Genomic DNA, 18501 nt, shown 5'->3' with positions numbered 1-18501 from the left:
TATTATTTTTAAATAAAGTTTTAGGAGTGACTCCAAACAGTCTTTGATAGAGCAGCAAAATATTGCGATTGCAGGCCAACAAGTGCAATGTTAGTCAGATAACAAAGCGTGCGTTTGATGTCCAGACTTTCACAGGCAGGAGTGTCTGCCGTCAAACTTGATATACTGGACAGGAAAATGCTGGTAAACGACTCACGTGGTTAAGAGCGGAAATATGTGTACCATTGAGTGTTATAAGCTTTACGTTACAACAGCATTGTTGTTTTCATTGTTTCATACTAGGCCAGACTTCAAGACGGCAAACAGGAACAAAACGTCACACGATCGCAACGTCAACATTCGACCTCCCGTGTGTGCTGAAAATAAGCACTGTGAAAAACAATCAGCTCCGAGCCAAAAAGCAACACAATGCACTTTCACTTCCTTGCTTTTTCCAACCAGGAAAGACACTTTCAGCTCCTCCTTTTTTTTTTAACACTTAATTCAACTGTTTCGAAGTGAAGTACAAAGACGGCGGATAGCACAGGAAGTGGACTCACCCTTGCAAATACGGAGAAGTTGTCCTTAGTCAAAGACAAGCTCTTCATGCTTTCCGTATCCAAGCTGCCCGAGTACGAGTAGCGCGCGCTATTGACCCGTCCGTTGATGTAGGGCGAGACCGCGTCGGCGGCGGATCCCATCGACGCTCGGTCGCCGTTCATCCTGTTGAGGATGCCGCTCGGGCCCAAACTCGCTGCGGCTGAAATGAATTCTGGCATCTGCGCTGGGCCAACGGGAGATCGCACAGTCGAGATGTCCGTACTGGGGTCCGCGGACGCCGGGTTCCTGACCCTCTCTGGAGACTCCATGCTGTCAACACTTTCTTCGGATGCATCCGATTGCGGCAGAGACGGGAGCTGTTCCGCCTCCAAAGTCACCTGCAAAATGGGACAACGTGGAAAAAGGAAATATACATTCTTTACAATTCAAACCCTTCATATTCACTAGAAACATAATCCGAACCACTTCACATCACGAATGACGGATCATTTGAAAGAAAGACCTATCCCAATGCAGCATTTTATTTGTCGTAAAAATACCTTGACATAAGGCCTGGTATCAGCCCAACATCGATACTCATAATATTTACAGTGCAACCTCAATTCATTTGGAATAGCTCAACGGTGAAAATATGCCTCTAAGCCTAAACATCAATCAAACGACTTTGTTGCGTGATTAACCCTGGAGAACCCACGGGGTCAAATTTGGCCCCTATAATTCTGCTACTCAAATAACAAAGACCTTTTTTTTTTTTTTACAAATTTAACTTCAAAAGTCCAGAGTGCCAATTCTGACCCCTGCATGGGGCCATCTAGTGGATGAACATTGCACTTACATGAGCCAGAGTGGTGGTGACAAGATGGCTGGCAACATGCTGTTTTGTTGAGCTGGAAATCAATCCAAACAAAACCATCTTCTCAGCAAACCATCAGATGGTAAAAAATGCCTAGGAGTATGTTTTATATATATATTTTGATAAATTAGCAACTCTGAGCTAGTTAAAAAAAAAAGGGTTAAAATTGAAAAAACATATATTGGTGTTCAGTGAACTTGTAGCAGTCATTTAATGTATAATTCATAATTTTCCAAAGAAGAAATGGGTTCTTGGGTTCTCCAGGGGCTGCTATATCCAATGGGAGGAGCAAATGAACGTACCTTCTCTTCCTCCGACGTGGGCGTACTCTTCCCATCCTCGATGCCGGAGTCCGAGCTGGAAGTCTTGATGGACACGCCGCTCTCGTATTTGTCCGACTCGGGCTGGTCTCCCGAATGCGCCTGCTCCCTGGAGGGGAGATTGTGGCGCGGCAAGGGCACAGGGGCGACGGCGACGGCGTCCGGCTGGTCTCCCGCCGTCGACACCGATTCGGCGCGCTTTCCCGCTAAAGGATGCGGTGACATCGGGGAGGATGCGATGGGGCTGGAGGGGCCTGAAGACTGGTCTCCTTCCAGACTGGTCTAATGTGCCAAAGAGAAGACTGGCTGGTTATGGAATGAAGTGGCAAAAACACCATTTTCAGTACGAGTACAGCTGGAGTGATGCAAGCGACAAGAATGACGCCATTCCTGAAACTACCATTTTGGGGGAAATAGTAAGCAGCCATGTTTGTAACCCTTTCCAGCCACTGTGGAGCTTCTAAACACATTTCATCTTGGAGATTTTTGCAAAAAAATGGCAGCTTTATGATAGTCGTGAAGATTGAACTGCTTTTTTTTTTTGTCAAAGCTGTGGCAAAACAATGTGCGGCCATAAATAATTTGCTTTTTTTGTTCCATGCGTGATACCAACGTCTAAATGTAAAGCGTGTCTGGCTGCCAGTGTTTTCCGGTTACTGTTCTTTTGTTTAAGCCGAGGGTGGTAAAGTGCAGCCACCTGCTCGACGTTACTTTCTAATCTGGTGGACACATGAATGGCCCCAGCACACGCAACCTTCAGACCTTTGGCAAAAAAAGCAAAGTTGGCTGCATGTGCACTTTTTGTTGGTCAGGGATATCTTTTGCTTGGTTTGAATGTTGCAAAAAAAAAAAAAAAAACACAAAAAAAAAACGTACCAATTTAGATGAAAGCTGTCTGACAGCTGATGGATATACACAACATTTTGTGCGAATTCTGACCAAAATGAAAATTCTCCACTTTTGACAGCGAACCTTCGTAAATGAGCAACGACAAGGACGTCAACAAACAACTTTGACTTTCAGGCATGGCAAAAAGTGAATATTTGCACTATCGATTATATGGACAACATTTTATTTTTGCATTAATGTGTATTACAAAACCCTTTTTTGATACTGTTTATTTAGCAATACTTGTTGCTCATTTGCTGGTGCAGTTTGCTTTCCAAAATAAAAGCAGATGTTTGCAAATGTCAAAACAGTCTGCTTTTAAAGGGGAAGTTAAGCCAAAAATATTCTTGACAGGAATCATTTGTATGCGCCCCTGCACTTGTCTAAACAGGCATTAGGGAATTAATTAAAGTAATTAATACTGCGCTTGCTTGTGGAATAGGACTTAACCCGTGGGCAGTATTTTATTTTGAAATGGCTTGGTCAGAACCAACAAAAATCCAAAAAATGGTCACAATAACGCCTAGCAAAATCTTCCCGTTTTGATTCATCTCGAGTGGCGGCCATTTTGCCACTTACAGTCGACTGAGAATGACATCACAGTTGCTCCGGTATCGACCAATCACGGCACTTGTTTCGCAAGCTGAGCCGTGATTGGTCATCACCTGAGCCCTGAGTAACCGCAAGTGACAAAATGGCCGCCACCCAAGATGGAGGATTCTGTTGCTTTTGTCCCATTCCACAAACAAACCTCATAAATACTCATCACAAGACCTTATTTTAGACTACGCAGAAGATTTTCCAAACACAACTTTTTGGCTTGACTTCCACTTTAACGAATGACAAATCATTCCTGTCGAGTGTGAAAGCAGAGGATTTGAACCATTTTAAGATCGGCAATGGCCCCCCTAAACGATGACCCCCGTGACTACAATAGTTGTCGATTCATTTGCTAATGGCCGATTTTTGCCAGCTGTAAAGATGATAGAAAGGTTTGGTACCGCAGTGAGATCCGCGGCGGCGGCGTTGTCGTCCTCCTCCGCGTCCTCGCCATTGTCGTCGATTTCCTCCATGACTTCGGCTTTGGCCTCGGCCACCAGCTCCCTCAACGGACGGTTGGTCGTCACAGAGCTGACGAAAGGATGCTGGCGGACAACAAACGTCGGCAAAAGGGAATCAGGCTTCGGCACCGGGTGGCAGACAGACAAGACACAAAAGAGCCACTCAAACGAGGGAGGGGCTCAATGTCGCAATATTTCAACTTCACACCTCCAAAAGGAAATCCATTTTGTTTTGGCTAATTGTTTCACCGGGGAGGGCAAAGTGTGCTTTCGAAAGCCAAGACCGTAAACACCTTTCAAAAGGCAGAGATAAAAAAATAATAATTTTTAATCGTTCAAATGGGCTGGAAGGAAAACATACATCCAATTTGAGCACTGTAATGAATGGAGTCAAGATGAAAACGAACGACAAAAAAAAATTATGTTCTTGTATGTCAATAAAAGGCCAAAAGTAAGCCTGATGTGATTTGTTCAGTTGAAACAAGCAGAATGTCACACGGGGCCTGAAGAATGGCGCTTATGTCCTCTTTGGTGGTTTTTGGTTGCGCTGGAAGCACAGAGTCACGCCCACAAGGCTGCTCAGGTAAGGGGTGGGGGGCAAAATTTACCAGCTTTTTATCTTTGCTTCAAACCTTTCCCACCCTTGAATTCTGACAATATATATAATCAACTATTTAGGAGCGAACCTAATTGACTGAGACGTGATGCATTTCCTAAGTACAAACAGATACATGATAGATAACAGTAGCTGCTGTAATCACACACACGCACTCACAAAGCCCCGTACATCAGTGTCTTTAAAGCATGGTAATCGGACCCGAAACACACTCAACTATGTGAATTTAAGAAATCTTATCCGATAAGCATACCAAGCCAAAGCCATGATAGGTATCGAAAACAACAGTTTCTCGTCTCTCCGACATGCCAGCGCTTGGCGTGATCCCGACATCAGATGAGACCGCCGGGAATGTCGACTTTCCCTCAGCTGTGGCTCGGAATGTGAATCCGTGCCGCTCTCCTGCTCGAAAGAGCGCCGGGCTGACTGTGACCGATTTGCTTGGCATCATCGTTATCATCAGGCTGGCCTGATGGTGGCAAAGCACACTTGGATTTGAGCTGTGTGGCTTTTGCTGATTTTGAGGAGCTTCAAACTTTTGTCAAGCATTTTGGATAATATAACTTCCAAATGTTGCTTGGTGGAGCGTCGACAGCACCTCGTATCTCGTTTTCGGTGTGAATAGCAATGGTTGATTTCATAAACAAAAGAAGTCAGAACGGTTTTCTTTATGAATGTGTTGACATCTTGTACATGCAACCAAATGAATCCAAATATTTGTTTTCTTCATCTGTTGACAACATGACTTAAATGCAAAAAAAAAAAAAAATGCGTGAATGTGAAAGTCTGGCTTGGTCATGTCAATGTCACGTCCAGGATGTGGAACTTGTCAAGATGAATATAAAAGTTTGCTGGCAAGTAAGCAGGTTGAGTGGAATGCATCTGGCCTTACCCCCAGGAGCTGCACTGCAGTCGGACGGGTCTCGGGGTTCTTATCCAAAGCCCTCCTCAGGAAATCTTTGAACTCTTGTGACCTGTCAAAGACGAGAATCAAAGACACGTGCTCAGCTGCCCTTTGGGAGCGCGAGCGCTCGACCCCAACGACGGCCACGCCGCTTGCAGCACCTTTATGGAGGCCGTGTTGCCCATCGCCGAAAAAGTCCTTGTTCAGCATTTCTTTAGGTCCAATGTCACTTAGTGGAGGGGTGTGTGTGTGTGTGTGTGTGTGTGGCCATGTGATGCATTGGACAGCAGGAAGTGGAAAATACAATCTATCCTGAGAATAATAGTGGCGAGGGGCATTTATTGCTATCAAGTGCAGAGACTATAATGTGCCTGTTAGGGTTAGGAGGGAAATATTCATTTGCACCAAATGTCTTTACAATAGGTTGTTTTTTTACAAGTAATGACAATACTACAGCATAATATAATAAATATGTCACTTTTGTTGCTGTCTTGTATAGAGGAAACCGGCATGAAAAACAACCCTTCCTCTTTCATCTAAACGTAAACTTCGGCTTGACAGTCGTATTCTTGAAGTTGATTAGACACTCTTTTTTTAAAACAAAAATACATTCTACTTTAAATATCACCATGGTCCCAAAAACGTATTTATACGTTTTTTTATGCTACAGCAAACAGAAGGCTTTGATGCAGCCTCTAAACTGATGAGAATGCTTGAAGCAATGGTAGTTAATACAAAAAACGGCTAGCGGGTGGCGGCAGGGTATAAGAGATCAACCAGGGCCATGTTGCAAACAAGCTGTTATCACCACCGTTTTAAACTGATTTGTAAATAATGAAGAAACTTAGCTATATTCTATTGCTAATTGCTGCAAAACTGAAACAGAAATAAATATACTTTTTTTCCCCTGATAGAAGAAGATACTCTAATCATTTTTCTTTTGGTAGGTTCCATGTTATTATAGCAACGGAACACATTATTCTGTCAAAATCCAGTAAAATAGCCAGGAGCGAAGGGGGTTGCTTCAGTGAAAATGGCTGCGAGTGAATGAGTTAAAAGATACATCCATGGAGAGCGTGCTGTTCATTTGGAGGATTAATTGGGGCACGTCGATTGTAAACGGTTCGGAAAGAAGAATTCTCAATTCATTGCACGGAAGCTGAGAGGATTTACTGAGCTGATTTCTCACCATTTGCTTGGTTGATCCAGCGTGGGCGGATCCGACTTGGTGATCTTGAGCAGCACCCGCATGGGGTTGAGGTCATGGTGCGGTGGTTCAATCTGAGCTAGTTCAATCAGGGTAATGCCCAGGGACCAGATGTCGGCCTTGTAGTCGTACGGCGCGTCCTTCATGGTCTCGCACATGACCACCTCCGGGGCCATCCTACTCAATCCACACACACACACACACACACAAATTTGAATCAACAACTTAGCTTTGCTGGCAATTCGCTCGTGGTTGCGCCTTCGCGGCACCACTAAAAAAAATCAAATAAAAAAGTAATGTTTGCAGTTGCGCTTCACTTTTGTGTTGCCTTTAATAATCGGAGATTCCAAGTTCACACTTCCAGCTGACTGTACGATACGTTAACTTGTGCCAATCACGGCAACGGATTTGAATGCCGTCGTAGGTGAATAAAAAGCATGAACGTCTTTACCAGCTAAAGATGCACAAAAGCGCCTCTTGCCGTTTTTCTAAAAAGGAAACCGAGTCATTCTGCGAGAATAGAATTAATTGCAGCATCCATTAATCCATGTTAGGGTTGGTTGTTTGTTTGTTTGTGTTTTCCCCGGGCTCAGCGCTTCCTGGTTCCGTCACAGCTTCTTCATGCCCCGCCCTAAACAACGCCTGATTGGTCCAACCTGTGTTGCGAATTGATCAGCGGGAGCAGAACAAGATGGATTCTCGTGACATTTGTGAATAAATACTGCAATAATTTAGCTTGCTGGCAAAGTGAACTCAAGACTCTGTGAGTCCACTTAGTTCAGTTGAAGAGGAGGAGCCACAGATGACCAGGCCAGGGGCGGACCATCCTGGTCGTGGAGAACCGCAGTCCTGCATATTTTCCAAGTCTCCCTCTTCTAACGCAGGTGAGGATCGTCATCAGGTTTCTGTTCATTCGAATCACCCGTGTTGGAGGTGGGAGGCATGGAAAACGTTGCCTAATCCTGCTATGGACTAATGGATCATTTATGGCTCAAAGGTCAAAAGCATTTCCAGCCGTTTGGGGTCAAAATCCCCCATTGAAATGAATGGCGGGCGACCAGGGGTCGAAATTGAATGGCGGGCTACCAGGGGTCGAAATTGAATGGCGGGCTACCAGGGGTCGAAATCCCCCATTGAAATGAATGGCGGGTGACCAGGGGTCGAAATCCCCCATTGAAATGAATGGCGGGCGACCAGGGGTCGAAATTGAATGGCGGGCAACCAGGGGTCGAAATTGAATGGCGGGCTACCAGGGGTCGAAATCCCCCATTGAAATGAATGGCGGGCGACCAGGGGTCGAAATCCCCCATTGAAATGAATGGCGGGCGACCAGGGGTCGAAATTACCCATAGGAATGAATGGCCCCATCCATTTTCAATGGCCGGGCTACCAGGGGTCGAAATCTCCCCAAGTTTCTACAGGTTAAGATTTTGCATGAATTGAGGACACTTTTTAAGAGCTCATTTTACACGGGAGCAACGGGAGTAAAAAAAATAAAATAAATATGCGGCCCATACAGCAATCTCAATTGATGATGCGTTCAACTCACCAATACGGCGTACCGATGAAAGTATCTCTTCTCTGGAGGGTTCTGCTGTTTTTAGCAGACACACCAAAATCAGCTATAAAAAAAAAAAAAAGATGAGATTGCTTGCTTTGCTGCTTTCTTACAGTTTCAACTCATTTATAATCACGTACAACTTTAACAAAGAGCGTTTTCAATGTGGTAATGGCCATACAAGTGTAAAAAATAAGTTAAGTGTGATCATTCCAAATGATCTACTGTACCTCAGTAGCATTCAACTGAAATGTTTCCAAAATATTACACCCAAATCGGTGGTCCACTCTTAGCTTCCTTCCAAAGTAACTTATTATAATTAGCCAGCACTAACAAATAAAACTATAATTGAAAAAACATTTTCAGTAATGAAATAAAATAAAAATCAAAAGTAACTGAAACTATCTTATTAAAAAAAGTATAATTATAGTGAAAATGTCCTTCGTTTTCATACATGAGCTTTGAAGGTTTATTTTAAATGCAATTATTCCGCTATTGTACATCCGGAGCTACAGAAAAGAAGGTCAGTTATCTGAAAATTTTGGACCCCCTTTTTTTTTTAAGCTTGCACCGTCTTAAAACACTGCATATATTATTAAAAGTAAATAAAAATTAAAAACTACTACTTAATGTTACTTAAGTGTCTATCCATTATATTAACTCATTCACTGCCATTGACGACTATAGACGTCAAAAATTCATTAGAACTATTTATTTTAGTTTCACATTTTTTTCAACTTTTGTTAAAAAGAGTATGAAAACCTAGAAAAAAATGCATTGTACATTTAGAACAGATATAGAATTCCTGATTAATCTTGAGTTAACTAGTTAAGTCATGTGATTAATTACAATTTTTAAAAAATTAATCACCTGATGCCGCTAATTTAAAAAAAAAAGAAGAAAAGATTATTAAAAATTAGGGGTGTCAGACGATTAATTTTTTTTATTGTAATTAATCGCATGACTTCAATAGTTAACTCACGATTAATCACAAATTTTATATCTGTTCTAAGTGCACAATAAAAAAATCTAGGATTTCATACTCTTGTTAACAAAAGTGGGAAAAAAATTGTGAAACAAATAGAAATAGTTAAAATGAATTTTTGACATCTATCGCCGTCAATGGCAGTGAATGAGTTAAGGTGAGGTCATGTCGTAAGGACTAACCCGGCAAGTTTGGCAGTTTAAAGTGCAAAGGCACCTGGGAAGGACTTCCTCTCACATCTGCGTCACTCGAGCGAATGAAACGACGCCTTTAGCGACACGACAGCCAGGCCGTGTGCGTTTCCCACAAAGCATCGTTTTCATGCCATGAAAGAACAACCGAAAAATGGGCGTTCAGCTTCAAAGTGGTCCAGCTTGTAAATGAGTCAGTGTGGTGACTTAAGTGTGAATACATTAACATGGAAATGGCGGCAACAACAAGCACAAACAAATTAAGAACAATGCCAATTTAACTGCCAAAACAATTAAGTTAAAAATAAATAAAAAAAGGACAAAGGCAGCCATCATGTTGTGTAATCAGATGACACTTTGGTATAACATCACAAGGGAGCAAGTCAAACCAGTTTTACCCAAAGTATTAATAGAGCACAGATGTGCTCCACTCTCTCTTCCTCCTTTTCTAAAAATACTCGTGTGGATTTGTTTTCATTTTCAAAATGACATACATGGGCTTCAGCAACGTCTGATGTCAAAGACAGTGTGGTTGAAATGTTGAATATACTGCGTCGCATCCACAATCTGGCCAGTGCAATGTGAGGAATGCGGAGGCCTCCTCAAAAAAAAAAAAAAAAGAATGAGATGTTTTCCCACACACAGCTGCGGGTGTTTGCAGGCACCAATGCCAAAAGTTTAAGCGATAATCTGCAATGGAATATGAAATCCACTTTCCAATAAATTGTTTCTAATTCAGTCTACTTGTAAAGGTCTTTCGGAATGTTTTTACGTTTTACGGTCCACGCCATATTTACTAGGGGTGTGCCAAAAAAAATCGATTCTCATTTAGTACGATTCAGAATCGATTTTAAATGTCCCAAAATCAATTTTATATAAATAAATATTTTTTACTGTCTTGTCTGTTTGTGACTTTATTTGGAGCGCTTTTCATGTTGTACCCGAGTTGGCCACATAGGGGCAGTGTGGTTCCACGCGGTCTAATACACTGTTAAATTGTAGCCATATTAGAGAGTGGAAGGAAAAAGTCACGATCAAGTTATTCCAAAAAGAAAAAAAGAAAAAAAAAAGTTATTCCAATAAAAGTTTTTGGGTTTTTTTTGCAGTGTGGAGCCGTTCTTTTGAGTGATTAAAGTGCCGCGAGTAGCGCAGTAATTAGCATTAGCGAGTCAGACTGGAGTAGATCATTACAATTCCTTGCACATCTATAGATTGAAGCAAAAATCATTGTCAATCAAATCATTTATTCCCAAAAAAATCGATTCTGAATCGAAGACCCAAAAATCGGAATCGAATCGTGAGACATTCAAAGATTCCTACCCTTAATATTTATAGTAACGCACATTCCCAATTGTTCGTAGCTATTTTCTGCTTGCGCTACATATTCCCCCCCCCTTGCCTGCCAGGAGCAGAATCAAGTGACTGGTCCAGCCTCACCTAGTTTGATGTCCCCGTCCAGCATGAGGAGGATGTTGCCGGCCTTCAGGTCCCTGTGGATGATCTTGATGCTGTGGAGGTAGGCCAGAGCCTCCAGCATCTGCCGGCACACCACCGAAATCTGCGGCTCCGTCAGTCCTCGATCCAACTCTGTGCAAAGGAAAACGGGAAGGATGGCAACTTTGCAAATCTCCTGAGTCAATTCCACTCAAGAGAAGATTAACAAAATCTATAATAATCCTGGATGGCGTTAAATTAGCTGCAGATATGAGCACATGGATTACTGGGTGAAAACAGGCAGCAGTAGGCCATATGAGGTTTCCCAAGCATTGGGGACAAAAAGACAATGCGGTAAAAGTGTCCAAAGTGAGGACTTACCCAACATTGTGGCATCCACGGCTCCTCCTGGACAAAACTCAATCATGATCTGGGGAAGGAAAAACCATCACATGTAGATTCATCAATGGTCAAATACGTTCTTTACATGTATTCCATCTTTCAAAACTAGCGATGCACTGACAACGCTTTCATTTTAATACGTCTAAAAGCAATACAATTGTGATGAAAATGTGTTTTGAGTTTCATCAAGTATTGTTGAGGAACACAAAATTTAGAGAAACAACTGAGTCACCTTTAGTTCTATTTTTGCGTCTAAGATATTTAAGTATTGCGCTACGCTTCCATACTAATGTTCAATACTCTTAAGGATTAAAAGTTAATTGCTCTTAACTCATTCACTGCCATTGACAGCTATAGACGTCAAAAATTCACTTGAACTATTTTTTATGAGAGTTTAACAGTTTTTTTTTGTTAACAAGAGTATGAAAACCTAGAATTTTTGGGGGTACATTTAGAACAGATATAAAATTTGTGATTAATCGTGAGTTAACTAGTGAAGTCATGCGATTAGTTACGATTACAAATTTTAATCACCTGATGCCCCTAATTTTAAATAAAAATTGTTTTACATTTATTTATTTTTCAGAAAAGATTATTAAAAATTAGGGGCGTCGGGCGATTACAATTTTTAAACGTAATTAATCGCATGACTTCACTAGTTAACTCATGATTAATCACAATTTTTATATCTGTTCTAATACAAAAGAAAAATTCTAGGTTTTCATACTTTTGTTAACAAAAGTGGGATAAAATGTTAAACTAATAGAAATAGTTCAAATGAATTTTTGACGTCTATAGCCGTCAACGGCAGTGAAGGAGTGAAAAAGGTTGTACTTCAATTATTATGCTGCAATATTGGCATAAAACACATCAACGATAGTATCGTTTATCATATTGTAAGTTTCTCGGAAAAAAAATATCCTCCTAAATGATTAGTTCTTGTTGACAGGATAAAAGTCACAATGTGCAATACCGATTCTGAGGCCTCCGTATCAATATGTGTATTGCAATATGGCTGCCAACGATACATTCCCGTAGAAAAATTGTCCAAGGCTCTTTTTCGGCATTGAGCCAGGAAATCAATCATGAGAAAAGCGTGTGGTCAAAGTGCTAGAATGGACTCAGAATAGACTTGAGAAAGTTGAGAGCAGGATTTCAACTCGAGTATCGGCGGGCGGGCCACATATAGCAGTTTAACAGTCAAGTCAAAACAGAGAGAGCGCAAGGGGAAAAAATGAAAACAGGACACTCCCTAAAATGTCTTGTTGGCCAACAGTAACAAGCATCTTTCATTTCCTCTCCTCTCATACAGTTTCGGACACACACAAACGAGAGTATGGCAGCCTGGAGGGGCAAAAAGTAGTGAAATACAATTTGCATTCATCATTCCAGGGTGAACCCCCAAGTCCCTCCTTAATATTATTTTTGCCATCTTTCTACGTTTGCGAGTGACTTAGGAGGTTGCATTTTTGCAATGTCATCTGAAACTTTCAAATACTTTACAGCAGGGGTGGGCAATTCCGGTCCTGGAGGGATGGAGGTTTTACAGGTTAAACCCCCCCCCCCCCAACACACCCAATTCCAATTAATAAGAGTCGTTATCAGGCTTATGCAGAGTTTGCTAATCATATTAATCAGGTGTGTTGGAGAAGGAAAATGTCAAAAACCTGCACTTGGGCCCCCGAGGGCCGAGTTTGACCACTCTTAGTGAGCTATGCAAGCAAAGAAGTATTTAATACTGAATGGTACAAGTGACCAGTTTACTGACTTCACACTTTTCCTCTACTTTTGGATCATATGAACGCAAGATGTTATCAATCAATCGACCCCAATTTCACAAACGGCATTTCTCATTTTGTCATGCTGAAAACAATACATTGGGTTTGTCTGATCATGTTCAACAAAAGTGAGTAAAAATGTGGCCTTAATCTCATTTTGGAAGGAAGCTCTTCATATTGCTCGAATAATTCCACGTCATTTGGTTGTCATGTTCCTCCGCATTCATTGAGGTGGTTAGTTTTTATTTTGTTTTTTAAATTGAGTTAGTTTTAATTAGTTTTCAGGGTGGTTCTGTTCGTTTTTATTAGTTTTAGTTATTTCATAAATGCTTAGTTTTAGTTAGTTTCAGTATTAGTTTTAGTTTTTTTAAGTGTGTATTACTCTTGCGCAATATTTAAAAAACACCATGGGAGCAACGTCATCTGAAGGTGCTTTTCTATTGGCTGCTGCTAGATGATGTCACTTTTGCGTGACACACTTTCAAACGTCCTTATTCAGTTTAATATAAAAAAAAAAAATCATCCCCAACAGCTCATGCATTAAATTGAAAACGAAGGACATTTTTGCTGTAATTATAATTAGTTTTAGTTAGTTTTGTAATTACAAAAATGTATAAATATATATAAAAATAAAATATAATATAAAATGTAGTTTCAGTTAGTTTTAGTTTGTTTGTTTTTTTACATTTTCGTTTTTATTTTATTTTGTTTTTGGAATTTTAGTTTTAGTTTCTTTGTTAGTTTTAACTAAAATAACCTTGGCCAGGGACACAGGATTTCATTTATTGGTTAAGTGCTGGTGTTGTGGGTAAAAACAAAAAGCGGAAGTCTGATCTGATTTTAGACAGCAAACAAGCAACACGCTCTAACCATCAGCTCATGGCGTGCATCACGTCTCGGCTATGACAACTCTGCGCCAGTTTCACTCTAGAACAAAAAGGGAAGTTGATGCACCGCTATCAAGTAGGCAGAACTTGATCAACACGATCTCAGTCAAACTACCGCAAAAAAAAAAGAAGAAAAAAAATGCACGCTGATGTGATTAGATTACCCAAGCAATCGATGGGAAAATCCGAATTGAAAAAAAGGTGAGTTTGTTGCAGTAGCAACACAGCAGTGAAGAATGTGCCACGGCTGGCCGAGCAACATTTTCACTTTGGGCTGGAACATTTCATACAGGCCACTTGCAGTTTGATTTTTATGCCAATAAGCGCATATATATATATAAATCTATATATATATATATATATATATATAAATCTATATATATATATATATAGATTTATATATATATATATATATATATATATATATAGATTTATATATATATATATATATATATAGATTTATATATATATATATATATATATATAGATTTATATATATATATATATATATATAGATTTATATATATATATATATATATATAGATTTATATATATATATATATATATATATATATATATATATATATATATATATATAGATTTATATATATATATATATATAGATTTATATATATATATATATATATATATATATAGATTTATATATATATATATATATATATATATATATATATATATATATATATATATATATATATATATATATATATATATAGATTTATATATATATATATATAGATTTATATATATATATATATAGATTTATATATATATATATAGATTTATATATATATATATATATATATATATATATATATATATATATATATATATATATATATATATATATATATATATATATATTTATATATATATATATATATATATATATATATATATTTATATATATATATATATAGATTTATATATATATATATATAGATTTATATATATATATATATAGATTTATTTATTTATATATATATAGAAGTTGAAGAAGGCTCCTGTATTTTTTGTTCCTATCCTGTCTCCAAAATGTAGCTTTAGCTGACGCAGCAGTGTCCCCCCTCTCGTCACAGCTCTGTGATTTTCTCGCCTCACGAGCTGTAAAGAATGTCAAACTTCCAACCAAGTAGCGCAGAATCTCTGCAGTCCCCCGGAATGAAGTGTGAGCACATTTCATTGTCGTCTTCTGCCGGCAAAGACAAAACGGGCGGTCCTCAATTGAGGGACTGCAATGTCATTCAAGTCTCCTAGAAACCGCAGCCTATGCAAACGGAAACAAGACAGCATTGCACAAACATCATAAAGCAATGCTGCCGTCGCGCTACAGTACCAGCAATTGCTCAATTAAGCACAAGCTTGACTTTCAAAATATCTCCCAAAGGCAAAACACGACAACCTGAGATCAGTTCTTTCATATTCCCTTGCAAACATCTTCTATCTGTATATTTTATATTGTATTATCAATGCATGAAACAGCTGGCAGAAATACTGCAAACATACCGCTTTCATTATTACACGACAGTCAAATATTACAGAGGCTTTGAGATACAACTAGGGTTGCCACCTTGGATTTGTGGGGGGGGGCACTTGACCAAGCTCGGGCACTTAACAGTCAAGCCCATTATTATTCATACCCCTGGCAAATTTTGAATATGTGGACATTTTAGCATGACAAAATCCCAAAACACACAGCAAATGTGGTTAACTCATTCACTGCCATTGACGACTATAGACGTCAAAAATTAATTTGAACTATTTCTATTAGTTTAAAAAAAAAAATCCACTTTTGCGAACAAGAGTATGAAAACCTAGATTTTTTTTTTTTGTAAATTTAGAACAGATATAAAATTTGTGATTAATCGTTATTTAACTAGAGAAGTCATGTGATTAATTACAATTAAAAAAAATTATCGCCTGACGCCCCTATTTTATTTTTAAATTACAAATAAACGCCGTTAGACGATTACAATTTTTTATCTTAATCAACCGCATGACTGCAACGGTTAACTCACAATTAATCACAAATTTTATATCTGTTATAAATGTACAATCATTTTTTTTCTAGGTTTTCATAAAAAATGAAATAAATTGAAAAAAAAATTTAACTAATAGAAATAGTTTACATGAATTTTTTATGTCTATAGTCGTCAATAGCAGTGAATGAGTTAAGAAATGGTTCGCGAATGAAAATATGAATGTTTTGCAGTGGCCCAGACAGTCCACACTTGAATTCAGTTGAAAATCTGTGGAGGGAACTAAAGACCAGGGTGATGAGAAGAAGAGCTCATCGCTAAAGATGAATAGGCAAAAATATCATGCAAAAAAATTGATCAGCAACTATTGAATGTGTTTTATGACAATACTTTTCTGTAAGGCACAGGGGAGCTTAGCTTTCAGACACCATTGGAATTTTTCAGATAGCACAAATGGTGCCAGAGTTACGGTAATCAGAATTTTCAAACTACAACATTTTGGAAATCAAATTAGCTTTTGGCATTCTTCCTTAAAAAAATTGTGTCCAGGGAGAGATTTTTATTTTCCCAGGCTGTCTCTCAAAGTGAAGTTGTTTTTTTTAGTATTTTTTCTTTTTAGGAAAAACTAAATCTGTGATTTTATTTTGAAATCCCTGATTTGGAAATCCCCTTTTATGATGTCAGGGATTACATACAAGGCAGGTAAAGTTGAGTGTGACATATATGGAAGCGGGATAAGACACAGACATGTTATGTGGCTTGAGTGGGCAGGCGAGGACGTTTGTTGCACAAAATATCCCACTGGATCCACATCACCACCACGGCATGTTTGGGGGCGGCTTAGGAATTCCAACTATGGTCAACAAAAACCATGACAACATGACAATCGTGGGGGCTATGCCACAGCTGCGTTTGTGTGCATTCGATTACAAGGTCACGATAAAATCAAATAAGCCAGCGCATGTTGAAATATTGTTCATATTTGAGGGGCGCAACATTGCTATGACAACCATCCTTTGAGTCTTTTGGCTGGCTTGCAACTCCAAGAATATTCAAAGTCAGAGCACAAGAGCGAGGTCATTATTTTCCTTGGCCAGAAGAAGCGGAAGATTAAAGGGGGAGGGGCTTGGACAATTTAGACACTGAAAGGAACACACTCAACTTCCTTACACATTCCTACAAGAACATGAGGGGGGGCAGGCTGGGGTCACCCCACAAGCATGATGTCACCCAAGGGATTTCAACTCCCTCGCTATTGTTATCCTTCACTTTGAACAGGCCCGAGCCTCATAAGAGAAATCGAGTTTGCCGAAAATATCCAGTCGGCTACAGAGAACATCCTGTCAACATTTCTATTGTGCAAAGAGGAAAGTGTTGCCTACCCAGAGGTGGTTGTTGTAATAGAAGGCGTCCAACAGCTTGACGATGTAGCGGTGGTCGCATTTGGCCAGGATTTCAATCTCAACCATGTAGTCTTCCAGCTCCTCCTCGCATTTGGTCGGGATCACTTTGGCTGCGGCCAGGACGCCCGTCTCCTTATTGCAGGCCTGGTGGGACATAGGGACAAAAGACCAGCTTGAAAAATACACAAGGTCAGCCATTTTGTGTGTCTGTCAGTCACAAAACTTCAAACTCATTATTTCAGTATGGAACTACAAACGTACTCCACTAAAAGATTGCAATATTAACAGACTTTTGGATGAGGAGAAGTTTGATCAAATCGAGAGAAACCACATTCGGCCAATGTTGACATTTGAATTACTGTTACACAACACCGAAAATCAAACTGTAACGTGTTCTGTGCACACACAAAATTTCAACAGATGAAAAATCCAAGGTGCCACCCAGGTTTCCTACTATAAATATCTTAGACACATAAACTTAACCCTGGAGAACCCAAGAACCCTTTTCTTCTTTGGAAAATTATGAATTATACATTAAATGACTGCTATAAGTTCACTGAACACCAAAATATATGTTTTTTCAATTTTAACCCTTTTTTTTAACTAGCTCAGAGTTGCTAATTTATCAAAATATATATATAAAACATACTCCTAGGCATTTTTTTACCATCTGATGGTTTGCTGAGAAGATGGTTTTGTTTGGATTGATTTCCAGCTCAACAAAACAGCATGTTGCCAGCCATCTTGTCACCACCACTCTGGCTCATGTAAGTGCAATATTCACCCACTAGATGGCCCCATGCAGGGGTCAGAAGTGGCACTCTGGACTTTTGAAGTTAAATTTGTAAAAAAATAAAAAATAAATAAAAGGTCTTTGTTATTTGAGTAGCAGAATTTATAAGGGCCAAATTTGACCCCGTGGGTTCTCCAGGGTTAAGACAGAAAAAAAAAAGTCTGCAGCTTTGCTATTTCTCTGCACGTGTCGTGTATACACCCAACAACCTGCAACAACCAACAGGAAGCTGACAGACCAAACAACCAACTTCACTTCTAATGTCCCCCCCCCCGTGGGAAAACATCAACAGTGGGAGGTCGCAGCTACACACTTCTTTACCCATCCCTTGCGGTGTGCGTGTGCGTTAGTCAAACAGAAGTGGCACCACCAGGGGCGACCCAAGGTGAGAGTCAACAGGACGTCTAATCCAACCATCAAAGCGTCAGCCACTCGCTTAACAAGGCTGGAAACGGTAAGCACTAACGCGCCAGATACTTTCACTCCCCTGTGAAAATCTCAGCACTCCGTTATACACACAAACTATGGAGGACCAAAACTGACAAAAAATTTAATAAATAAATAAATGACAAAAAGTGAAAATTGTTTTGATCCCCGGAGGTAATGGAGTTTTTTTTTTTTTATGTGAAGTTTTGTGATGCAAATTCATCCACTCTTTTGAACACAAATTGTAGAAGAAAA

At 39.5% G+C, this 18501-nt stretch overlaps 1 protein-coding gene across 1 annotated transcript in view; it reads right to left on the bottom strand.

Moving 5' to 3' along the window:
- The window catches only part of stk10 (serine/threonine kinase 10), a 34622-nt gene that overhangs the window by 9267 nt on the left and 6854 nt on the right, over window positions 1-18501 (bottom strand). The window contains exons 2-10 of the mRNA XM_077545974.1: window positions 17007-17171; window positions 10939-10987; window positions 10561-10710; window positions 7939-8011; window positions 6372-6566; window positions 5171-5252; window positions 3603-3746; window positions 1696-1995; window positions 540-917 (exon numbers count right to left, since the gene is read on the bottom strand). Coding sequence (XP_077402100.1) covers window positions 540-917; window positions 1696-1995; window positions 3603-3746; window positions 5171-5252; window positions 6372-6566; window positions 7939-8011; window positions 10561-10710; window positions 10939-10987; window positions 17007-17171 — 1536 coding nt within the window. The remainder of the gene's footprint in view (window positions 1-539; window positions 918-1695; window positions 1996-3602; window positions 3747-5170; window positions 5253-6371; window positions 6567-7938; window positions 8012-10560; window positions 10711-10938; window positions 10988-17006; window positions 17172-18501) is intronic.

This window comes from Vanacampus margaritifer, chromosome 16 (genome assembly GCF_051991255.1).
Source record: "Vanacampus margaritifer isolate UIUO_Vmar chromosome 16, RoL_Vmar_1.0, whole genome shotgun sequence".
In the NCBI taxonomy this organism is placed as follows: domain Eukaryota; kingdom Metazoa; phylum Chordata; class Actinopteri; order Syngnathiformes; family Syngnathidae; genus Vanacampus; species Vanacampus margaritifer.
The sequence above is the reverse complement of the archived record's forward strand: the minus strand, read 5'-3'. Positions and strand labels throughout refer to the sequence as shown.